Source organism: Anomaloglossus baeobatrachus, chromosome 4, assembly GCF_048569485.1.
Source record: "Anomaloglossus baeobatrachus isolate aAnoBae1 chromosome 4, aAnoBae1.hap1, whole genome shotgun sequence".
NCBI lineage: Eukaryota > Metazoa > Chordata > Amphibia > Anura > Aromobatidae > Anomaloglossus > Anomaloglossus baeobatrachus.
Window position 1 is genome coordinate 206,351,972 of NC_134356.1, and position 26,358 is coordinate 206,378,329.

Below are 26,358 nucleotides of genomic sequence, written 5' to 3' on the forward strand. Positions count from 1 at the left end.
CCCAGCCTGCCAGGTCCCCACTACCCCCAGCCTGCCAGGTCCCCACTACCCCCAGCCTGCCAGGTCCCCACTACCCCCAGCCTGCCAGGTCCCCACTACCCCCAGCCTGCCAGGTCCCCACTACCCCCAGCCTGCCAGGTCCCCACTACCCCCAGCCTGCCAGGTCCCCACTACCCCCAGCCTGCCAGGTCCCCACTACCCCCAGCCTGCCAGGTCCCCACTACCCCCAGCCTGCCAGGTCCCCACTACCCCCAGCCTGCCAGGTCCCCACTACCCCCAGCCTGCCAGGTCCCCACTACCCCCAGCCTGCCAGGTCCCCACTACCCCCAGCCTGCCAGGTCCCCACTACCCCCAGCCTGCCAGGTCCCCACTACCCCCAGCCTGCCAGGTCCCCACTACCCCCAGCCTGCCAGGTCCCCACTACCCCCAGCCTGCCAGGTCCCCACTACCCCCAGCCTGCCAGGTCCCCACTACCCCCAGCCTGCCAGGTCCCCACTACCCCCAGCCTGCCAGGTCCCCACTACCCCCAGCCTGCCAGGTCCCCACTACCCCCAGCCTGCCAGGTCCCCACTACCCCCAGCCTGCCAGGTCCCCACTACCCCCAGCCTGCCAGGTCCCCACTACCCCCAGCCTGCCAGGTCCCCACTACCCCCAGCCTGCCAGGTCCCCACTACCCCCAGCCTGCCAGGTCCCCACTACCCCCAGCCTGCCAGGTCCCCACTACCCCCAGCCTGCCAGGTCCCCACTACCCCCAGCCTGCCAGGTCCCCACTACCCCCAGCCTGCCAGGTCCCCACTACCCCCAGCCTGCCAGGTCCCCACTACCCCCAGCCTGCCAGGTCCCCACTACCCCCAGCCTGCCAGGTCCCCACTACCCCCAGCCTGCCAGGTCCCCACTACCCCCAGCCTGCCAGGTCCCCACTACCCCCAGCCTGCCAGGTCCCCACTACCCCCAGCCTGCCAGGTCCCCACTACCCCCAGCCTGCCAGGTCCCCACTACCCCCAGCCTGCCAGGTCCCCACTACATCAGCCTCCTGCAGTCCCCACCACCACCCTGCAGACCCAGCTCCCCACCAATACTCCACTCCCCCCTGCAGACCCAGCTCCCCATCACTACTACCCCGACCCTCCAGCGGTCCCCCCATCCATCACTATTACCCCCAGCAGTCCCCCCCATCCACTCACCTAATCCTCCTGCAGTCCCAGTAGTCTCCACCATCACTACTACTTCCACCCTCCTGAAGTCCAGGCTCCCCATCACTACTACTCCCCAAGCAGTCCCCCCCTACCGCTCACCCCCATCCTCCTGCAGTCCCCCCCTACCGCTTGCATTCACCCTCCTACAGTAAAACACACCCTCCTGCAGTCCCCCCCCACCGCTCCCCCCCCCAACCACCCCCCTATCCTCATGCAGTCTCCCCTACCAACCTGGTCAAGGACCCCCCACCACCCCCCTCCCATCTCCCCAATACTCCTGCAGCCCCCCCCACCCTCCTGCCATCTCCCCTACCACCCACTCCTCCTGCATTCACCCCACCTTCCTGCAGTCCCCCCCATCCCCCTGCAGTCCCAATCCCTCCTGCAGTCCCAATCCCTCATCCCCCTGCAGTTCCCCCTACTACTTGGTGCTGTCCCCCCCACCTCCCTGGTGCAGTCCCCCCAGCTGTCTCCCCTCCCCCCATGCTCCTGCAGTCCCCCCTTTCACCCCCTCCCCCTGCAGTCCCCCCTACTACCCTGGTGCAGCCCCCCCCATCCTTCTGCAGTCCCCCGGATCCCCCTGCAGTCCCAATCCCTCATCCCCCTGCAGTTCCCCCTACTACCTTGGTGCTGTCCCCCCCCACCTCCCTGGTGCAGTCCCCTCAGCTGTCTCCCCTCCCCCCATGCTCCTGCAGTCCCCCCTTTCACCCCCTCCCCCTGCAGTCCCCCCTGCTACCCTGGTGCAGCCCCCCCGTCCTCCTGCAGTCCCCCCCACTGTCACACAGGAGGCGGCCGCCAGAGGGCAGTGCGCCGTGCAGCCCGGCCTCGTTACCTCGCCATTAGTGATGTTGATCGCCAGGTATATGTCACCGAAGGAGCCGGAGCCGATCTTCCGCACCAGCTTGTATTTCCCTCCGACGATAAACTCCGCTTTGGAGCCGCTGCTGCTCGCCATTATCCGGGGAGGGGGGTGACGATAGCTCCAGAGATCAGCCCCGCCGGATCACGTAGATCTCCGGGAGGGGAGAGGGCTCGGGTCCCGGAGGGCTCGGCTCCTCGGTCCTCTTTGTTAGAAGAAGGCGGGGAGCCGCGTACTCCCGCTCCCGACTCTCGCTGTCCCGCTGCCCGTGCGATAAGTGGCTCCTCCCGAGCCTCCCGGAGCCCAAAGCGCCGGGTTCCTGTGGTCTTCCCTCCGTTACAGCCGCAGCCCTCCGCGCTCTACTTAGGCCGCCATCTTGTGTTCTCTTCTTCCTGCTCCCCCCAGCTTTCTCTCTCCTCACCACAAAATGCCCTCCTCCGCGCCGCAGTGCACGCTGGGAGCAGGGAGGAACGCGGGACGTGTTATCACAGCGGCGTCCTGACAGCCTGTCTAGTGGCTCCTCCCCCTAATGGCGCGTGTGACGTCAGCACTAATAGTGCTTGCATTCCACCATGTTTATTTTGGGCAAAAAGTATTAGCGCTGCCTTCCCCTAGAGAGAGAGTGTATAGTCCGAGCTATGAAACTAAACAACCCTGGGTTTACCACATTAGTTGCGTCACCTGCGGTCTGTCAGTAGTTTACCGAAATCACATAGGAGTCACGTATGCACAGGCTAAATGGCGGGACTGCAGTGACCAGAAGACAAAATGGCGGGCTGCTCCACCCGTTCCGCAGTGACTGACCTGAGGGAAAAATGTCCTCGGTTCTGTGACTGGGGAGTAATGGCGGCTCCATGAGCTCGGCAGCCTCTCTGTGTCCCATGTTTACCTCACAGTTCTTCTAAATGGAGCACATAGTTTATGCATTTGGCTCAAAATAAGCTTTGTATAATAAAATAAGCTCTCTTTGAGCTGGTTTTGCACTTTATATTGCAAAAAGTTGTAAAAACTGTAAAAAATAAACCTTGCATGTTTATCTAAAGATGAGTCAAATTAAAAACTCCGCCAGAGCCCTTATCCCAGACATTTGTTACACGTCACATTTCAGGAATTTATCTAAAGTCTTGTTCACACACTGCATTTTTGTCGTGGGTAAAAACAGCAGTGTTTTCCAGCAAAGTGAGTGAGATTTCTGAAATCTGCACATGCTGCTTATATTTTCCTTACAGATTTGCACTTTCAGAGTGTTTTCCAATATATGGCGCTTCAATTATTTGGGTATTTTTCACCCATTCAAATGAATGATGATGAAAAATGTCCACTTCACACTGCGTTTCTCCTGCCAACATTTCTTGACATTATTTTGCTCTAGAGTTTTCAAAATGGTGCGTTTGGGTCATGGATTTTACTCAAAATCAAAATGCTCTTTAGATTTGTCTTTTACAACTTTGTGTTACTTACAAAAAATCCTCATGTTTCACTACAAAAAAGTGTGAAAAAATAATTGGAAATAAAATCACACCAAGGGGGAGACTGCAGTACATATACGAGGAGCTGATGACAAGTCTTTGGCTTTACTCAGAAAGAAATGAGATAGGAGGATGAAACTTTACATTTATTCCACATACTCTCCGCTGATGTCAACGCACTTCTTACATCGCCTAGCAAAGAGAAGGATTTCTGTTGTGCCTCAAACCAGGCATCTATAGTAGCCATGGCATCAGAAATAGTGTGAAATTTGGTACCCTTGAGTTGTTTCTTAAGGTTTGGAAATTAAGAGGGAAAATGGAGATGATAGTCTGAGGGAGCTAGATCTGGTGAATAAGGTGGGTGGTCAACCAGCTGGAAGCCCAGCTCTGCCAGTTTTGCCGTGCTCACTTGTGCAGTGTGAGTGGAGGTGTTGTCTTGCAGGAATAAGATTCCTGTGGACAGCTTGCCGCGCCTTTTGGCCTTCAATTGGTCCAAAAGTTTTTTGTAATACCTTGCATTGAAGGTGGAACCCTTTTGAAGGTAGTCCACTAGCAGCACACTCTCCTTGTCCCAGAACACAGACGTCATCACCTTAGTGGCTGATTTTTGCACCCTGAACTTCTTTGGACGAGGAGAACCACTGTGCCTCCACTCTTTTGGCTGATCCTTGTTATCAGGGTCATACAAATAAATCCAGGTTTCATCCATAGTGACCAGTCGGTCCAGGAAGTTATCAGTCCGGAAACGCTGACAAATGGACCAGGTAGTTTTCACTTGCATGCTTCTCTGATCTGTTGTCAAACATTTGGGGACCCACTTTGCAGATAGCTTCCTCATGTCCAAATGTTCATCGATAATGACACAAACACGTTCACAGGAAATCCCCATGATGTCTGCTATTGCTTTAGCTGAAATCCGTTGATTCTCCAGTATGAGGTTGTGCACAGCATCGACGATCTCCATAACAACAACCACTCTCGGTCGTCCAGGACGTTCCTCATCGTTGGTGCTGAAGTGGCCCATTTTAAATTTGGCAACCCAGGTCTTAACTGTGTAATATGAAGGGCATTGATCCCCCAATGTCTGCGACATATCACAATGAATATCCTTCATGGACTTTCCTTGCAGAAACAAGAATTTTATCACTCCTCTGCTCTCAGTTGCTGTGAATATCTGTGACTCTGCCATTTTGTTTTCTCGCGTGCGTAGAAAACTGTTGTCATAAGCAACAAATACAAAATTTTGAAAACATATATTAGACACATAAGGCTTTCATGTGATAAAACATTCGTTACCATAGACACAAAAGAAGATCACAAAGCCAGACTTATCAGCATCCCCTTATATAAGGCCGGAGTCACACTTGCGAGTGACTTGCGTCTCATCACCTGGCACGGCCTGCCGCTCTCCAGATAGGAGTGTCTCAGCTGCATAGAAATACATGCTGCTGACCGTGCCGGGTGATGTGAGACTCACAAAAGCTACGTGCAAGTCACTCGCAAGTGTGACTCTGGCCTAAAACCAGAAGTTTACAACCCATGGCACTGTAGCTAATCTCCCTGGACGTGGACGGCAAAGAATAAATGATGAAAGGCTACAATGCAAGATAGTACAGGTCGTGAATAAGCAGCCCCAATCTAGGTCCAAAGAAATTCAAGCTGTTCTGCAGTTTCAGGGTGCATCAGTGTCAACACAAACTATCTGCCCACATTTGAATTACATGAAACCCTATGGCAGGAGACCTAGGAGGACCCCACTGCTGACACAGAAGCATAAAAAAGCTACACTGCTGTTTTCCAAAATGTACATAAGCCAAAATTATTCTGGGAAAGAGTCTTGTGGACAGATATGACCAAGATAGAGCTTTTTGGTGAAACATGTCTTTCTACTGTTTTCAAAAAATGGAATGAGGCCTACAAAGAAAAGAACCAAGTGCTTACAATCAAATATGGTGGGTGTTTAAAGATGATTTGCGGTTGTTTTTCTGCCTCTGACACTGAGTGCCTTCACTGTGTGGAAGGCATAATGAAAATTACTATAGGATTATGGGTCGCAATGTAGTACCCAGTGTCAGGTACCTGGATTTGTGTCTTAGGTCATGAGTTTTCTTCTATCAGGACAATGACCCTAAACATACTTCAAGGAGGACCCAGAAATGGATAAAAACAAAGCACAGGAGAGTTCTGAAGCAATAAGTACGGAACTAAAGCCTAGTGAACACCTGTGGAGAAATATTAAATTTGCTGTTGGGAGAAGGCGCCCTTCACATATGAGAGACCTGGAGAAGAGTGGTACAAAATTCCATGTAATTCTTTTTTTCCATTCATGCCCCTAATCAGTTTAATTCCTCTTATTTGTACCTTTTTATCTACCTATGAATTGGTGCATATTCCAAAAGAGATCTAACTATTATTTTACAGAGCGCAATATTATATCTTTGTCTCACGAGTCCATGCCTCTTTTGCTACATGACTATCCTGCTGGCCTTAGAAGCCACTGATTGACACTGCGTGCTGTTATTAAGGCTGAAGTCACACTGCCGTATGACTTATGTGAGGATCACATTGCACTGCCCAGACTGGTCGATGGCACTCCTGACCCGAACATGTCATTGTGTATTTCTATGCAGCTGACACGCTTGGGTAAGGAGAGCCGCCGACCAGTTCGGCCTGTGCGATGTGATCCTCACACAAGACAGATGGCAGTGTGACTCCAGCCTTAAGGGTGCTTTACACGCGACATCGCTAACGATATATCGTCGGGTCACGGTGTTTGTGATACACATCCGGCGTCGATAGCGACATCGCAGCGTGTGACACCCAGGAGCGACGATCAACGATCTCAAAATCGTCAAAAATCATTGATCGTTGACAAGTCGATCCTTTTCATAATATCGTTGGTGGTGCATGCCGCTGGTTGTTCGTCGTTCCTGTGGCATCACACATCGCTATGTGTGACACCACAGGAACGACGAACATCTCCTTACCTGCGTCCACCGGCAATGAGGAAGGAAGGAGGTGGGCGGCATGTTCCGGCCGCTCATCTCCGTCCCTCCTCTGCTATTGGGTGGCCACTTAGTGACGTTGCTGTGACGTCGCTGTGACGCCGAACGCACCTCCCCCTTGAAGGAGGGATTGTTTGGCAGTCACAGCGACATCGCTGACCAGGTATGTGCGTGTGACGCTGCCATAGCGATATTATTTGCTACGGCAGTGATCACCAAATGTCGCACGAACGACAGGGGCGGGTGCTATCGCTCGCAACATCGCTAGCGATGTCGCAGTGTGTAAAGCACCCTTTAGTCTGTGTGCTACAAGTACACCTAGATTATTTTCTACAAGTGATTCTACCTGTTTTGACCCCTTTGGGCCAGTTTTTACATCAGTATAATATAGGTGCAAGTGTTGTCTAAACTGTGAGCCTAATGACTCACCTTAACAGCATCATAGGGATTTAAAACCAAATGGTTGCTCACACCTTATGTTTGTCCAAGTAGGCAAATAATTTATGAACATCTACCATAGACGTCAATAAACTACATAGTTTGCTTTTAAAAATATAAATAATGCTGGTAAAGGTGTTGTCCACACTTATATTCACCTCTGGTGCTGTTCCAGCGGTGTTGGCACTCGCTCCCCTATGTGAAGTTGTTGCGTCACACGAGCCCTGCGCCCTATGACCGCCAGCTTCACATTCCTGCCTTCGGGCGTATCAAACATCAATACGAAGTGAGCAGCCAGCCAAAGCTCTGCCTTTCTAGGTGCTCGATTTGTGTGAATGCGGCATAGTGAGGACAGCACTGATTGTCACCCTTACCCCTGAGGAAGCCACAGCCGGGTGGTGATACGCGTGGGGTTACAAAGTTCGGAATACGGTAAAGATTACCCTACAAGATAACTCTATAGATTAGTATGATTATGGCATTTACAAATATGCTTAGTTGTTTGTTTCCATAAGTGGTGAAAAAAAATTGTAAATTTGTAAAAACAAATAAAGAAAGAATGCTGCTTGTGTTGCCATTTTCCAAGTTCTGTAACTACATTTTTGGTCTATAGTACCTTGTAATGGTTTGTGATTGCGTCCTGAGCTGACATTATTACTGAAACCATTTTGGGGTATATACAATGTCTTGATCGCCTCTTATTGCAATTTTTGCAGTGTTGTGGTGAACGGAAAACTGTTATTCAGGTGTTTAGGTAGTTTTCTAATTATGGTGTTTACTGATTGAGTTAATTAATTTTAGTATTTCTTTAACTGTATTTTGTAGTCCCCTTAGGAGACTTGAACTTGGGATCATCTGATCACTTGTGCTATATAAAGCAATACCACAACAGTACTGCTGTGTATTGCACATATTATGATCTCCTATTGACATCAGCCTGAGCCAGCGTTCACAGGAGTACTGTTATGATAGGCACAGGAGTCTTCAGCAGACCTTTGGCTGTTAACAACAACTCATCGGCACCCTACGATCGCGTTGCGGGGGCTCCAATGGGCGCATAGAAAGAGACACCCCTCAGGACGTGTGCTGTAAATGTCACTGTTGAGACTGAACAGTATAATAGCCACTAGCGGAGCTCTGTTGTCCCTGCTTCACAAGCTATCACCTGCCCACCATAGAAAAAGAAGCACGGACACTTCTGATTAAAGGTGGTTGCACTGGTAGGGTCTAAATATATTGTTATTCACCTGTCCACAAGACAGAAAATGCATTGTTGATTACTTGGGATCCCTCCAGGGTTGTGTGAATAAGTGATACCTTGATTTTGAGAACCCCTTTAAGGGAATACACATCTCAAGCATGAACAGACAGTCTGCAAGAGGCCTTTCGGAAAAAAATGACGTGTCTTCTCCATGGACTCATGACCGTTGAAGCCTCTAAGGCAGAGAGGAATAAATTATTGATAGAGGAAGGGCAGCATACTGTGGTGACACTGATTATAGAAAACTTGGTTCCTGTATCGTATGTGAAATTGTGTAGCCATACTCCATAGTAGATTGAAGCTGGGCATAGACTTGCTAGGGGTTATTTTATTTCAGGCAGATAGTCATTTCAGTGCCACTATAATGATAGTGCCCATCTCCAGTGCACACACTGGTAATAATGCCATCTAGAGCACCCCATTACTAGTAAAGGGAACCTGTCATCTGATCCACACTGCCTGAACCATGAGTAGTACCTGTCTAAACCATGGGTTTTACCTGCCTACACCATTGGTAGTACTTGCCTGAATCATGGGTAGTACCTGCTTAAACTACGGGTAGTATCTGTCTGAAGCATAGGAAGTACCTGCCTGAACCACAGATAGTACCTGTCTGAACCATGTGTAGTACTTACCTAAACCACGGATAGTACCTACATGAAGCATGGGTAGTACCTGCCTGAACCCCGGGTAGCACCTCCCTAGACCACAGTTAGTACCTGTCTGAACCACAAATAGTAACTGCCTGTCCACAGGTAATACCTGCCTGAACCAAGGGTAGAACCTGCCAGAAGTATGGGTAGTACCTGCATGAACCATGGGTTATACTTGCCTGCACCATGGGTAGTACCTCCCAGAACCATATGTAGTACCTGCCAGAACCACAGGTAGAACGTGCCTGATCCACGAGTAGTAACTGCCTGAACCACGGGTAGTACCTCCCAGAACCATGGGTAGTACCTGCCTGAACCAGAAGTAGAATATGCCGGAACCACAGGTAGAACCTGCCTGAAGCATGGGTAGTACCTGCCTAAACCAGTATATTTAATACTTTGCTTCATTTTTATATATAGAGATAGCTAAAAGTCAATACTAAAAGCATCTCCATGGCAAGTGCCTTTCTGTTGTGATCTATCGTCAGCCCTTATATTTGAGAGTGGGCTACTTTATATGTCCAGCAGTACTACTTCCTTTCACATAATCTTGGAAAGTGGGTGGTCTTAGGGGAGTTGTGGCTAAGATCTCCAGGAAACATGTTGTAATTCTTAGAAAGTATAACCGTACTATCATGATATTATACCGATGGTACAATTGCGTGCATACACCGGCTGTATAGGGCGCCATTAGCATTTAGAGAGCCATAACAGAGTTGCCTGTGATTGTTCTTGTGTGTTTTTGTCCTTTTGTGGAAGCTCTGACAGATCAGCCTGGACAAAGCTTCTGAGCTGACCATATATGGGCATGGAGCCCAGGAAAGTCACTGCTAGGCTCCTCTATAACATTGTGCAACACTGACCTCTAGTGGTAGAGTGGAATAACACCACATTGTCCTAACAATCTGATCACATACATGCCTATTTAAGATAACTAACTTTTTACTTTTAAATATCCTAGCACAATAGATGAAATAACTGTGGAAGGTCTACTCATAGATAGTCACTTGAGTAAAAAGCTTTGAACATTTGCAAACTTTTTGTGAACACTGAGTTGCACACATATTTTATGTTTTTTGGCGCTTTCATGCCAGTTTTGCCTGTCTCTGTCAAAATATGCAGAGAAGGGGCAGGGGGCATGATTCCTTACCCCAGAATAGGTGCATGCTATTTATTAGATGCTCCTGATTCATGAACAGCAACCTTTAATGAATCAGAGGCGCAGGGCCGGATTTAAGAGATGAGTGGCCCGGGGCCCATTTTGGAGGGAGGCCTATTTTTCAAGGTGTTGCAATATGTAACACAAAATGAAACAAACGCAAGTTTATTTACAAAAATCATTTACACAGAGTAATTCAGTTAAAATCATTCATATTTTACAATCCAGGCACTTTCCTATATTTTGGTGCTGCAAAATCACTAATGATGTCACTAAAGTTCAATTCACGCAGTATATCTGACTCGCTGCTTATGATATCCAAATGTACCCCATCCTGGCATGTTCCCCAGCCTGGTAAATAAATGTACCCCATCCTGGTAAATGTCCCTCTTTCTGGTAAATGTACCCCATCCTGGTAAATGTACCCCCATCCTGGAAAATATACCCCCATCCTGACATGTTTCCCCCATCCTGGCATGTTTTCCCCCATCCTGCCATGTTTTCCCTCATGCTGCCATGTTTCTCTCATGCTGCCATGTTTTCCCCTATCCTGCCATGTTTTCCCCATCCTTGCATAATTCCCCCCATCCTTGCATGTTTTCCCCCATCCTTGCATGTTTTCCCATCCTTCCATGTTTTCCCCATCTTGCCATGTTTTCCCCCATCCTTCCATGTTTTCTCCCATACTGCCAAGTTTCCCCCATACTGCCAAGTTTCCCCTATACTGCTATGTTTCCCCCATGCTGCCATGTTTTCCCCCATCCTACCATGTTTCCTCCATCCTGCCATGTTTTCCCCCATCCTGCCATGTTTTCCCCCAGGCTGCCATGTTTTCTCCCTTACTGCCAAGTTTCCCCCATACTGCCATGTTTCCCCCATGCTGCCATGTTTTCCCCCATCCTGGCATGTTTTCCCCCATCCTACCATGTTTCCCCCATCCTGCCATGTTTTCCCCCATCCTGCCATGTTTTCCCCCAGGCTGCCATGTTTTCTCCCTTCCTGCCATGTTTCCCCTATACTGCTATGGTTCCCCCATGCTGCCATGTTTTCCACCATCCTACCATGTTTCCTCCATCCTGCCATGTTTTCCCCCATCCTGCCATGTTTTCCCCCAGGCTGCCATGTTTTCTCCCTTACTGCCAAGTTTCCCCCATTCTGCCATGTTTCCCCCATGCTGCCATGTTTTTCCCCATCCTGGCATGTTTTCCCCCATCCTACCATGTTTCCCCCATCCTGCCATGTTTTCCCCCATCCTGCCATGTTTTCCCCCATCCTGCCATGTTTTCCCCCAGGCTGCCATGTTTTCTCCCTTACTGCCAAGTTTCCCCCATACTGCTATGTTTCCCCCATGCTGCCATGTTTTCCCCCATCCTTGCATGTTTTCCCCATCCTTCCATGTTTCTTCTATCCTTCCATGTTTTCACCTATGCCGCCATGTTTTCCCCCATCTTTCCATGTTTTCCCCCATACTGCCATGTTTCCCCCAATACTGCAAAGTTTCCCTCATACTGCCATGTTTCCCCCATGCTGCCATGTATCCCCCCCCCCACCTTGACACAGCCGCTGCCGTACACAGTATAAAAAAACCCAAAAACCTCACCTTCCAGCACCCACACCACCGCTGAGCGCCACCGGGTCGGGTTCTCAGTTCCCGCGCTGCCACCAGTCGTAATTACGCCAGTCGCTGCTGACTGACTCTCCCGCTGCCTCCTAGGCAATAGGCCTGCGGCCTAGGAGAGGAGGAGTCTCAGAGCAAGGAGAAATGTCTCCTCTGGCTCTGCTCCAACACAACTTTGAACTGCCGGTGCGATCACACCGGCAGTTAGAAGTGTCTGAATGAGGCGACAGCTCACGTGCCGACATAAGGGCTATGCATGCCCTGTCTGGCACGCGTGCCATAGGTTTGCCAACACTGGTCTAGAAGCTTCTGTTGGGATCGGAGAAGGCTGCCGCATGCCATAAGCTAAGCATTAGGTACAGGTACTAAGGAAGTCTGGCTAACCAGGTCAGTGGATGCTGACGCAGGTGCCATGACTGTGCACCAGCCACTGAGATGTAGGACCATAGCCAGGTCCCTACACTTTCAATAGTTTCTCTTTTGTTAAATGTTCCTTATCATTAGAAACGGTTCACAGCAAAGAGACGTGTATTTTACATGTTTTGAGATATTTATCCCTATTTTGGTGGGAGGCCCCTGATTGGTGGGTGGCCCAGGGTCCAGGCCCCTTGGTCCCCTCCCTGAATCTGGGCCTGCAGAGGCGTCTGACTCCATCAAGCCCCCTCACCTTTACCAGCATGAAAATTGCCAGCCTTGATAAATTGGGGCCTATGATTTTTTCTTTAGGTTTTCTGTCAAATGCATCCTTCTAGCAAAATTTTGAAATCGTCACGCTTGGAAAATGTTTACCCAACTTTTTTTTACTGTGTTACAAATCACATATATGACACCAAACAACACTTATTTAACCTCTGACCATTGAAGCTTGTTTTCAGCCTCCTGAAAGAGAACCTTTTAACAAATCTGAAATGTGTTACCGTATGTGATAAATAATAACTTTTAAATGCTTCTTATAATCCTAAGTATTCTGATAATAATAATAATAATGTTTATGTTTATAGCACCAACATATTCCGCAGTGCTTTACAACCAAGAGGGGGCTTATACAGACAAAAATATAACAAAGTCACACATATTTCAGCAGCTGCAAAAATATTCAGGGTTCGTTAGAATTAAATAAATAAAGGGAATGATGGTGCAAATAGCATTAAAATTATTATTTTTATTCAACAATTAAAATAAATTTTTTCCTGCCTAATATTTATATGAAAACCGCTGCTATAATTTATGGGACATTTTTTCCTGCCTAATATTTATATGGATCTGTAAAATATTTATTTTAATTGTTGAATAAAAATAATAATTGTAATGCTATTTGCACCATCATTCCCTTTATTTATTTAATTCTAACGAATTTTTTATCTGAAGGTATTTTTGATATTTATTGAAATTTAATGGTGATATTTATACAGAAATTTTGATTATTAAAAATATTGAGGGCCCTGCTCGCAAGCTAACAATCTATGGGGAAATCGGGGGACACAAAAGGTAAAGCGTGCTTGTATTGTCTGGTCAGCCATTATTATGATAAATTATTGAATTCGTATAAAGTTGTATGATCCGGTCATCAGACAGTAACCTTTTCAGTTCACTTACGTGCTATTGGTTGTAGGGAGCATGTGAGGACAGAAATAGTAGGGAGAAGGTTATGAATAGCATTTAGAAGGCGGGAACAGGGGAGAGTTAGGTTAGTGAGATAAGATGATACGATTGTCTGAAGAGATGTGTTTTTAATGCACGCTTAACCGACCGGCCGATTTTTCGCTTTCCTTTTTTTTTTCGCCATTCTTCTTCCGAGAGTCGTAACTTTTCTATTTTTCAGTCAATATGGTCATGTGAGGGCTCATTTTTTGCAGAACGAGCTGTACTTTTAAATGAAGCCATAGGTTTTACCACATAGTGTACTGGAAAACGGCAAAAAAATCCAAATGCGGAAAAATTACAAAAAAAGTGCGATAACACTATTGTCTTTGAGATATTTTATTCACTGTGTTCACTATATGGTAAAACTGATGTGTGGTTGTGATGCCTCAGGTCAGTGCGAGTTCGTAGACACCAAACATGTATAAGTTTACTTTTATATAAGGGGTTAAAAAAAAACGGAAGTTTGTCCGAAAAAAGTGGCAAACGTTTTACGCCATATTCCGTGACCCGTACCATTCTCATTTTTCGGTATCTATCGCTCAATGATGGCTTATTTTTTGCGTCTCGAGCTGACATTTTTAACGGTACCATTTTTGCGCAGATGCTACATTTTGATCGCCTATTATTGCATTTTGCGCAAAGTTTGTGGCGACCAAAAAACTTAATTTTGGTGTTTGGAATTTTTTTGCCGCTACACCGTTTACTGATCAGATTAATTGATTTTATATTTTGATAGATCGGGCGTTTCTGAACGCGGCAATACCAAATATGTGTATATTTCTTTTTTTTTAACCCTTTAATTTTCAATGGGGCAAAAGGGGGGTGATTTGAACTTTTAGGTTTTTGGTTTTTTTTTTAATTTTTTAAAACTTTTTTTACTTTTTATTTTTCTAGTCCCCCTAGGGGGCTATAAGGATCAACAATCCGATCGCTCTACACTATCTGATGATCACAGCTACACAGCTGTAAACAGCAGATACGCTCATTTTCTGCTTCACTCGGTTCCGGGCCGAGTGAAACTGAAAGTAGTTCATGTGCCGTACAGGAGTCATCACATGACCCTGTGCTACCATGACAACCACCGGCAGTCACGTGATAACGTCACGTGACTTCCGGTATCGGGCGGTAAGCAAATGTTTACCGCTGATGCCGTTATAATGGCGCTGTCACATATTGACAGCGCCATTTAAGGGGTTAAACAGCACGAGCAGATAACGATTCTGCTCGTGCCTAGCAGGCACACATCTCAGCTGTGAAAATCAGCTCAGATGTGCACTGATCGCTGCATGCTGCCGGCGGCAGACCGCGGGCAGTAATACTATGACCGCTAGGAAGTAATATTACTGCCCGCGGTCGTTAAGGGGTTAAACACTTGGGGGCTCAATATCAGTCGCATCTTTTGGGGTAGTGCATTCCAGAAAACTGGCGCAGCACGAGAAAAGTCCTGGAGACGGAGGTGGGAGGTTCGTATTTTGGAGGATGTTAGTCTAAGATCATTTGCGGAACGCAGGGGGCTAGTAGGATGATAGATAGAGATGAGGGATGAAATATAAAGTGGTACAGAAGTGTGGAGAGCTTTGTGGGTGAGAGATATAAGTTTGTATTGTATTCTGTAGCAGATAGGCAACCAGTGTAGTGATGGCACAAGGTGGAGGCATCAATGAAGCAGCTGGACAGGAATACAACTCTGGCTGCTGTGTTCAGGATGGTTTGGAGAGCAGAAAGTTTGGTCAGAGGGAGACCGATCAGTAAAGAGTTGCAATAGTCCAGGCGAGACTGAATAACAGCGGCAGTAAGGGGTTTTGCAGTATCAAAGATGAGAAACTGTCAGATTCTGGAGATGTTTTTAAGATGCCGATGACATGTGCAGTGAGTGATTGTATATGGGGAATGAAGGAACGTTTTGAGTCAAATATAACACAAAAACAGCGAGCATGCCACTTGAGAGTAATGACTGGTTCAAAGATAATTGAGATGTCAGGTATAAGTTGGTTTTTAGAGGAAGGAAACACAAGAAACTCAGTTTTGGAGAGATCCAGTTTCAGATAGAGGGATGACATACTTTGAGAGACAGCAGACAGACAAAACCTGGTAGTTTGTTATAATGCAGGGGTGATGTTAGGAGATGATGTGTATAATTGGGTGTCATCAGCATAGAGATGATACTGGAAACCAAATCTGCTGATGGTTTGTCCAATGGGGCGGTGTATAGAGAAAAGAGCAGGGGACCCAAGACTGAGCCTTGAGGAACCCCAAAGGTGAAGGGGAGAGGAGAGGAGTAAAGAGGGCTTTACACGCTACGATATCGTTAATGTTTATCGTCTGGGTCACGTCGTTAGTGACGCACATCCGGCGTCATTAACGGTATTGCAGCGTGTAACACTTACCAGCGACCTTAAACGTCCTCCAAAGTGGTGAAAATCGTTCACCATGGAGAGGTCGTCCTAAAACCAAAAATTGTTAATGGTTGTTTATAGATGTTGTTCCTCGTTCCTGCAGCAGTACACATCGCTGTGTGTGACACCGCAGGAGCGAGAAACCTCACCTTACCTGCGTCCCGCCCGCAATGAGGAAGGAAGGAGGTGGGCGGGATGTTCGTCCTGCTCATCTCCGCCCTTCCGCTTTGATTGGCCGGCCGCTTAGTGACGTCGCGGTGACGTCGCCGTGACGCCGAACGCACCTCCCCCTAGAGGGAGGGATTGTTCGGCAGTCACAGCAACGACGACGACCAGGTAAGTGCGTGTGACGCTGCCGTAGCGATAATGTTCGCTGCGGCAGCGATCACACGATATCGCATGCACGACGGGGTACGATATCACTAGCAATTGCTACAAATATCGTAGCGTGTAAAGCCTGCTTAAGAGCTGGAAAAGTAAATGTGACGCCCTGGCAAAACCAGGTAGTCACAGTTAGGCCCCCGCACTACACCTTTCCCTCATTAGGAAACACACAGCCAACCATTAAACCCTAGTCACCCCCCTTAGGGACAGTTGGACACACTAGTGGGCGTGGCCAGGCAGTTGGTGCACGCCCACCGAGGGGTTTAGACAGCCCGGGGCGGGAAAGTAGTCAGATCTGTCTTGGAGTTCAGTAGTGGAGGTCAGGCCTGTGTGTCAGGCCTGAAGAAAATTAACAGGTACCAGGGTAGGAGCCCTGGTGCCACTGGCTAGGAGGCAGAAGGTGGTATCCGTCAGCAGGAGACGGAAAGACGGCTCGGTGGAACCGAGGTGGACCGGACCAGAGTTGTAGCCCGCCGGTACCGACAAGGGGAACCGACCCGGAAACCGTAGCACAAAGGGGGGTACTCGGACCCTGAAGCCAGGAACCAGAACCTACTGGAACTGGTTAATTAACCGATTGAGGCCAGGACTAGAGGTCCTGTCCCACCCAAAGTCCCACATAGAAGACAACAGCCCACCGATTAGAGATAAGAGGTCACCGCCAAAGCCCATAGATCCCACGGGCCAGCATCTGCGGGCACGGCTCCTTAGGCCACATCCAGCCGGGAGTGGACTCCTACGTTTCATACAAGGAAGTCTTTTCTACTAAAAAGGTGCAGGACAAGGATAGAGACCATGAGCCAGGTGGGGGAACCCGAACGCAACAGACCGCGGCACCGGCCACCACCACCTTGGTTTACCAGAGACTTGCGTGTTTTACTACTGACAGTGAGTACACCAACACTCCCCCCTGCGGCCGCCATCTCCTCCGCACCAGAGCCACCGGGTCCCGGGGCCACCATCCCTGCCCACGGAGGGGTTAACAACTTGCTGCACAACATCTCCCCTGGGTGCCCCGTAACAGCAGCGGTGGTGTCCCACCTCACCACACACCGTGGGTGGCGTCACGAACCTATTACGGCCTAGCCCGTACATCTACATCCCCCATTTTATTCGGCGTGTCCGTGAGACCCCCGGGTCCGGAGACCCTCGAGCCACCACCCCTGAAGGTCCGGATCCAAGCAGCGGAAGCTGCTGGCACGGGGGCGGCACAGAAACAGTGAAGAAGTGGTCAGGATATATATTTTTTGCAATAAAATGCACCCAAAAGAAGAGAACATCTACCCAAAAAATTGTTATGCATTTCCTCACTAAATGTGCAGATATCCCTTATGTGGTTGGAATCCAGTTTTTGGGCACACATAGTTGGGTTGTAGTTAACAGTCTTTACTCACAGTTGGGCCCTTGGACGGCTGGTTCAGGTCCCTGAAGTTCCAGTGCCAGTTGATGACTCGGTTGCTCTGTCCCAGGTACCCTCAGTGTGGTTGGGTCCCCGTAGCGTGGAGCGGTTTGGGGCCTGACTGTCCCTTTTTGTGGCAGTCTCCTTGTCCGTACAGCGGGAAGTGTCGACCCTGTAGGGCTGGTCTGTGTCTCGAACCCTGATCCTTGCTTTAATGCTGGTGCCCCCGGATCTGTGGGTCAGTGAGGTCCGTGAAGGTCCACACACTGTGCAGGTATTTGCCAGGCCGGGTAAAACTAACACCTGACCTAGGCCCCTGTGCACTGTCGGTGCTCTGGTCCCAGCGGTACACGGGTGTACCTGCCCTGGCGACTGCTCTCCTGTGCCCCCGGGTCACTATTACACGATCCAGCTCTACAGAGAGTAGTAGAGAATGGGTTTCACAGCCGCGCCAAAAGACTACTGGATTCTTCTCAGATTAATGTTTCTTTTATTTCATAACAGGTCAAGTCTACGCGTTTCAGGAGACCACAGCTCCCTTCTTCAGGACAAACCAGCAAAGAATCATCAAACCGCTGGGACCAGAGCACCGACAGTGAAACCCATTCTCTACTACTCTCTGTTATCTGCCTCTTGGGGACCGCTGCCGGGACTTGGTGTTACATGCTGCTATAGGTGTTGTGACTGTCACAACCCGAATTGGTGAGTAGGATTATTCTTTGCTTCACCCTATATATATTGGGGTAAGACCCTATTGCGCTTTCTTTTTCCACAGTTTTCACTTATACGATCCAGCTCTAGGCACGTCTTTTCACTTTCACTCCCTACCACTGACTACTGACTGTCTGTTGTCCCCTCCCACCAGGTTGTCTAGTCTTCTGATCTGGCTCCAGCCTCTAGGTGGCCATCCCCTTTTGTCCGACAAGCCAATTACCCCTGGTGTGGAGTGGGAACTGGGATTTTGGTGTGTGCAGATGTCACTGGCACTGGTGTTCCAGGATCCTGGGGGTAGGCCCTGCATCATGGTGAGGATGTAGTAAATAGTAGTGCCCTGAGTGGCTCAGGGGTGCTACAATAGAAAAACAATTATGGTCCCAATAAATTCTGAGTTTAAAAACTTCTTCAAGATGCATATATGTGATGCCCTGGCCTATCAGGTCGTCACAGGGTATTGTGCAATATGCCCTTCTGTGCAATACCCACCTCCTCCTTGGTTACGGGTCCCTAACCTTTGGTGTTGCCAAGAACAGCTAATCAAAATCCTAGGAACACTCTGTACCACACCCACCAGACACACCAGTGGATGGTCTGAGTGGAATAGGGTAGCCCACTTGGGGGGTTGGTGAAGGGGGGGGTCAGGAGTGTCAGGAGACAGTTAGTTGAGCAGTGACTCTCAAGAGGAGAGGACACAGGAGAGTGTAGTGTTGGAGGAGAGAGACAGCAGGTCAGGAGCTGGACAACTTGGAACTACTAGGTGGCAGTCATTGGTCTTGGCCTGGTAGGAGCTGGACCCCGGTCGCAGGGGATCGTGACAAGGGGCACGGACTGTCGAGGAGGACATCCGACGGCCTTGTGCCATCACCGGGCAGGGGCCAGGGCACGACGGGGTACGTGGACCCTAGGTCAGGGAGTAGCTTCAGGCATCCTGACAATTTACCCGACGAGGACAGAGCCTTCAAGATCCGTTCTCCACCCGCTCCAAAATCGGGGTACTAGCGCAACGAGGGGGATAGAATTTTCCACACATATGGTCCAGAAAATCCCAAGCGTGAACCCTGAGAGCAAGCTCCCTCAGTTAGCCAGACTGGGGAGCGGGACCCGATTAGTTTCAAACTAAAGGAACCAGCTAGGTCACAGACTAACATGCAACACCAATAGAAACGGGACCCAGGCGTGCTCCCCCTCAGCTGCAGCGGTGTAAAGAACTTTGGTTTACTACAGTTGTCGGTGTCAGCCTTATTGGACTGAGTGAGTACGCAAGTGACCCTTACCGTCCCAACAGTACATCACCATCACCATCACCGAGTCCCAGGGCATTCCCCCTACCCATGGAGGGGTTAAACATCTGGCTGCCCACACCATTGCTACCAGGTACTGCCAGCCGCAGCAGTTGTACACCACCTTACCACGCACCACGGGTGGCATCACGAACTTTCCACATCATCCCCTGTACATAACTCCCCTATGTTTGAGAAGCCGCATGACCCCCGGATCTGGAGCCCTCTCGTGCCACCGCGGATCCGGATCCGAGCAGCCCGGCTGCTGACGCCGGGGCGGGACACCCACAACACAGAGTATACTGAAAGGTGTTGGTTGTTCTCCGTGACTAATGTAAAAGGTATAGTATATACAGAGACAATGAGGAAGTTATAGCAGAAAAACTGCTGAAAGCTTCAGGTTTGAGAGCTCAAAGCACTATGCTTTGGGAAAAAATGTAATTAAAAAACATGGGTGGATCAGAAGTGAATGTTTGCTACAGAACTGTAAGAACCCAGCTGAATGAAATTAGATTTATATATAGGAAAGCCAAGCAGAAAACAAGATTACAGTAGCCCATGTGAAGTAATCATAGTGGGAGGATGATTGGATGAAAGTGATATTCAGTGATTAGTCACCAATATCATTGATTGGTGGTAAATGTTCACTCTGCGGGATGTATACTCATTTTAGTGAACTGGACAGCCTCTTATAGCATAGGTATCTCCCTCAGTCATTGCAGACAGTCATATAAACCATTGTGTAAATTCCTTCTCAATAGACCCATCCAAGCCACATTTTGGAAGCACAAACTGTATGGAAATGTCAGGATTATATGTCCTAGAATCCTACCTTGATTCATTATTTCAGGTATATACCGTGTGCAGAAATATTAGGCAAATGAGTATTTTGATTACATGATACTTTTAATACATGTTGTCCTACTCCAAGCTGTATAGGCTTGAGAGCCAACTACCAATTAAGTAAATCAGGTGATGTGCATCTCTGTAATGAGGAGGGGTGCGGTGTAATGACATCAACACCCTATATAAGGTGTGCTTAATTATTATAGGCAACTTCCTTTCCTTTGGCAAAATGGGCCATTAGAGACATATGATGGGCTCCGAAAAGTCCAAAATTGTGAGATGTCTTGCAGAGGGATGCAGCAGTCTTGAAATTGCCAAACGTTTGAAGCGTGATCACCAAACAATCAAGCATTTCATGACAAATAGCCAACAGGGTTGCAAGAAGCATGTTGGGTAAAAAAGGCGCAAAATAACTGCCCATGAATTGAGGAAAATCAAGCGTGAAGCTTCTAACATGCCATTTGCCACCAGTTTGGCCATATTTCAGAGCTGCAACGTTACTGGAGTATCAAAAAGCACAAGGTGTGCAATACTCAGGGACATGGCCAAGGTAAGGAAAACAACCACCTTTGAACAAGAAACATAAGATAAAACGTCAAGACTGGGCCAAGAAATATCTTAAGACTGATTTTTCAAAGGTTTTATGGACTGATGAAATGAGAATAACTCTTGATGTGCCAGATGGATGGGCCAGAGCCTGGATCAGTAAAGCGTAGAGAACTCCACTCCGACTCAGACGCCAGCAAGGTGGAGGTGGGGTATTGCTATGGGCTGGTATCACCAAAGATGAACTTGTGGGACCTTTTCGGGTTGAGGGTGGAATGAATCTCAACTCCCAGACCTACTGCCAGTTTCTGGAAGACAACTTCTTCAAGCAGTGGTACCGGAAGAAGTTGGTATCGTTCCAGAAAAACATGATTTTCATGCAGGACAATGCTCCATCACATGCATCCAACTACTCCACAGCGTGGCTGGCCAGTAAAGGTCTAAAAGATGAAAAAATAATGACATGGCCCCCTTGTTCACCTGATCTGAACCCCATAGAGAACCTGTGGTCCCTCATAATATGTGAGATCTACAGGGAGGGAAAACAGTACACTTCTCGGAACAGTGTCTGGGAGGCTTTGGTGGCTGCTGCACGCAATGTTGATCGTAAACAGATCAAGCAACTGACATAATCTATGGATGGTAGGCTGTTCAGTGTCATCATAAAGAAAGGTGGCTATATTGGTCACTAATTTTTTGGGTTTTGTTTTTGCATGTCAGAAATGTTTATTTCTAAATTTTGTGCGGTTATTTTGGTTTACCTGGTGAAAATAAACAAGTGAGATGGGAATATATTTGGTTTTTATTAAGTTGCCTAATAATTCTGCACAGTAGTTACCTGCACAAACAGATATCCTCCTAATATAGCCAAATCTAAAAAGAACCCCACTCCAACTTCCAAAAATATTAAGCTTTGATATTTATGAGTCTTTTGGGTTGATTGAGAACATAGTTGTTGATCAATAATAAAAAAATCCTCTAAAATACAACTTGCCTAATAATTCTGCACACGGTGTATATATATGCATGTGTATGAATCGCTGTATATTGCATTCACATAATAAATGTAAATTATTGGAATTGCTATGTATTATTACATATAAACTACATACCTTTTCATCCTGCTTACTCCTTCTTTTATAGTGTCAATGACTCGCCTGATGGTAGCGTTTGAAATCTTTTACCTGTTTTTTTGTGATTTCTTCAACATCACAGTTGAATATGCAGAAAGAGCTTTTAAAGCATAACAGCACAAAACATTTTAGTGAAATCCAATTCCAAAAATTATTTTTAGCCCCAAATACATGTATCTAAGTAAACAAATCGTCCTCAAGTGTGGACAACCCCTTTAAGATGGAGTTCATCTTTCATTTACAGCTAAAACAGTTTCCACTGTTTTTTTTCTACCAAGTATTGCCGTGTCTGTAGGGATTTGTACCTATTCACCCAAAGAGCATTTGTCAGGTCAGACACTGAATTGAATGAGAGGGCCGGATCGCAGTCTCCATTCTAGCTCATCCCTAAGGTGTTATATACAGTAGAGGTCAGGGTCGGTGTGACTAGTCAAGTTTTTCCATCCTAAATTCACCCAACCATTACTTTAATGACCATATATATTCTGTTCAAGCATGTTGGGAGAGAAAATCGATTTTCCCAAACTGTACCTACAAACTTAGAAGAACTAAGCTGTCTAAAATGTCTTGGTATGCTGTAACACTAAAGAGGTTGTCCACTATTAGGAAAGTAAACCCTAAATTGTATAAAATACATAAAATAACAAACTCAGCAGGTATTCACCTCTAGCGACTGGCTAGAGCAGTGATGCGTATTATTGATGTGACATTACTACTGCAGTCACAATACCAGATACCTCTATACTTCTTAAATATACTTAAAGAGAGCCTATCATCATGATTATATACCTCAAACTAATGATATTTAATAAATTCACTTTAATGCTGCGTAAATTCCTACCATTCTTGTAGAAATCCGCTTTTACAGTTTTAGAGAAATACATAGATGAAATTGTATGGCACTGAATTAGTGTATCACGGACGTTTTTACAAACCTCACCAACTGTCATGGCAGCGTTGGGTTCTGTTCAGAGTACAGATTCTGACACTTCGCCTGATAACTTCTCTGATGTCTGTGATCAGTACAGGAAGACTCTGGCATCGACCGACAGATTGGTAGATTATAGGCAGGCTAGCAAGAGATAGGGCGGCTTTGCACGTTGCGACATCGCAAGCCGATGCTGCAATGTCGCACGCGATAGTCCCCGCCCCCGTCGCAGGTACGATATCGTGTGATAGCTGGCGTAGCGAACATTATCGCTACGCCAGCTTCACATGCACTCACCTGCCCTGCGACCGTCGCTCTGGCCGGCGACCCGCCTCCTTCCTAAGGGGGCGGGTCATGCGGCGTCATAGCGACGTCACACGGCAGGCGGCCAATAGCGGCGGAGGGGCGGAGATGAGCAGAATGTAAACATCCCGCCCACCTCCTTCCTTCCGCACATCCTACAGAAGCCGCGGTGACGCCGGTAGGAGATGTTCCTCGCTCCTGCGACTTCACACACAGCGATGTGTGCTGCCGCAGGAGCGAGGAACAACATCAGACCGTCGCGTCAGCGTAATTATGGATTACACCGTCGCTGCACCGATGATACGATTATGACGATTTTGCGCTCGTTAATCGTATCATCTAGGCTTTACACACTACGATGTAGCATGCGATGCCGGATGTGCGTCACTTTCAATTTGACCCCACCGACATCGCACCTGCGATGTCGTAGTGTGCAAAGCCCGCCTTAATCTCAGCTGGGTTTCTTGTTAGTTTCCTTTGATCACATGTTGTGGGGGGGCAATCACATCTGCTCCCCTCCTATATATGCTGGCTAGATCCTTCCTTCTATGACAGCTTTAGTTTATCTAAGTTGGTCTGGTGAGTTGTTGTAATCTAGAATAAAGGTACCGTCACACTAAGCAACATCGCTAGCAACATCGCTGCTGAGGCACAACTTGCTAGTGATGTCGCTGTGTGTGACATTCAGCAACAACCTGGCCGCTGCTTTGAGGTCGCTGGTTGTTGCTGAATGTCCTGGACCATTTTTTAGTTGTTGCTCTCCCGCTGTGAAGCACGCATCGCTGTGTGTGACAGCGACAGAGCAACAACTAAATGTGCAGGCAGCAGGAGCCGGCTTCTGCGGACACTGGTAACCAATGTAAATATCGGGTAACCAAGAAGCCCTTTCCTTGGTTACCCGATATTTACCTTCGTTACCAGCGTCCGCCGTTCTCACGCTGTCAGTGCTGGCTCCCTGCTCCCTGCACACATAGCCAGACTACACATCGGGTAATTAACCCGATGTATACTGTGGCTAGGTGTGCAGGGAGCCAGCGCTAAGCGGTGTGCGCTGGTAACCAAGGTAAATATTGGGTTGGTTACCCAATATTTACCTTAGTTACCAAGCGCAGCATGCTTCCACGTGTAGCGATGCTCCAGCAATCCCTGCCAGGTCAGGTTGCTGGTGGGATCGCTGGAGCGTCGCTTAGTGTGACATCTCACCAGCGACCTCCTAGCAACTTACCAGCGATCCCTATCAGGTTGTATTGTTGTTGGGATCGCTGGTAAGTTGTTTAGTGTGACTGGGCCTTTACTGGTGTTTGTAGTATTTGTTGATGTATGCAGTTATAAAGTAAATCCTTGTTGTCTTTTTTGTTTCTACATTCCTGCTCTTGTTTTCTTTTTGCCTTTGACCTCCTTCACACATTCATGTATAAATAGCACATTTTGCACTGTCCGTTTTGGCCATGCGTGTATCCTTGTGTGTAATATGTGTGACATCCGTGTGGTGCTGTCCATATGTCTGTGTGTCATCCATGTGACCGGTGCCAGGAAAAAAAGCATGATACTGAAATTAACGTTTTTTATGTGTATAAGATGAGCCTGAAAACTGATAGTTACAGTGGTGACGGAAAGTATTCAGAAACCTTTACATTTTTCCCTCTTTGTTTCATTGCAGCCATTTGGTAAATTCAAAAAAGTTCATTTTATTCTCATTAATATACACTCTGCACCCCATCTTGACAGAAAAATACCAGAAATGTTGACATTTTTGAAAATGTATGAAACAAGAAAAACTGAAATATCTCATGGCCATAAGTATTCAGACCCTTTGCTCAGACACTCATATTTAAGTCTCATGCTGTTCATTTCCTTGTGATCCTCCTTGAGATGGTTCTACTCCTTCATTGGAGTACAGCTGTGTTTAATTAAACTGATAGGACTTGATTTGAAAAGGCACACACCTGTCTATATAAGACCTCACAGCTCACAGTGCATGTCAGACCAAATGAGAATCATGAGGTCAAAGGAACTGACCAACAAGCTCAGAGACAGAATTGTGGCAAGGCACAGATCTGGCCAAGGTTACAAAAGAATTTCTGCAGTACTCATTTCATGGACCTCACAATCCCCTACACAATTTGATGGACTGAACAGATCCCCTCAATACACTGTATAATGCCCACAAAAAACCCCACACACAGTATGATGGATTCCACTGCTCCCACATAGTAGGATGAGCCCACAGTTCTTCACACAGTTTAATGGCTCCTATTGTCCCCTCACATAGTATAATTGTCTTCATATTTCCCCCATACACTCGATAATGACCCCCACAGTCCTCCCCACATTCGACCACAGTCCCCCACACAGTATAATAGTCTCCACTGTCCCCCTAGCACAGTATTATGGCTATTCAACAGTATAATTGTCCCCATAGTTAACCCATGAAGTATAAAGGTTCCACACAAGTATGATCCACCACTTTCCCCCCACATTTACTTTACACATGCAATGATTGATAACTAAAATGAAAAAAGATAATACCTATATGCTTTCTCCACTGCTTTGCACTGAATAAAGAAGCTGTCACAACATCAGACATGATCTTGTGACATCATCTCATCTGCTGTTCTGATAGGCTTAAACACACAAGTAGAGTTGAGCGCGGTTCGTGGTTCGTGGTTCTCCAGTTCGCGGCTCGAGTGATTTTTGGGCTGTTCGAGATCGAACTAGAACTCGAGCTTTTTGCTAAAAGCTCGATAGTTCTAGATACGTTCGAGAACGGTTCTAGCAGCAAAAAGCAGGGCTTTTTACAGCTACAGTGAGCAGGAGCCATCGCTGGCAGCCTGCCACAAGCTGGTAACCAAGATAAACATCGGGTATCCAAGCAAAGCGCTTTGGTTAGTAACCCGATGTTTATCTTAGTTACGTGCAGGAAGCCCACACTTTCCCGCTCAGCTCGCTCCACCCCCTCCTGCCCGCGGCATGTACACATACATACACATACACAAACACACACACACACACACACACATCCACCCCCCCCCCCCGCCCGCCCGCCCGCCCGCCCGCCGCTCGCTCGCTCGCTCGCTCGCTCGGCTTACCTGCGGTGATGAAGTCCCGCCATCCCGACCTCAGC

General features: G+C 47.7%; 1 protein-coding gene and 1 long non-coding RNA gene across 5 annotated transcripts in view; one reads left to right on the top strand and one right to left on the bottom strand.

Annotated features, from left to right (window-relative positions):
- Positions 1-2,505, bottom strand: part of CSNK1A1 (casein kinase 1 alpha 1) — a 41,374-nt gene extending 38,869 nt beyond the window's left edge. For 2 of the 4 annotated variants that reach the window (XM_075344632.1, XM_075344633.1), the window contains exon 1: positions 2,029-2,505. In XM_075344632.1, coding sequence (XP_075200747.1) covers positions 2,029-2,151 — 123 coding nt within the window. In that variant the 5' untranslated portion in view covers positions 2,152-2,505. The remainder of the gene's footprint in view (positions 1-2,028) is intronic. The other 2 variants (XM_075344634.1, XM_075344635.1) reach the window with 2 other exon arrangements.
- Positions 2,506-7,307: 4,802 nt separating this feature from the next.
- The window catches only part of LOC142301367 (uncharacterized), a 51,368-nt gene continuing 32,317 nt past the window's right edge, over positions 7,308-26,358 (top strand). The window contains exons 1-2 of the long non-coding RNA XR_012752785.1: positions 7,308-7,399; positions 17,986-18,183. This is a non-coding gene — a long non-coding RNA (uncharacterized LOC142301367). The remainder of the gene's footprint in view (positions 7,400-17,985; positions 18,184-26,358) is intronic.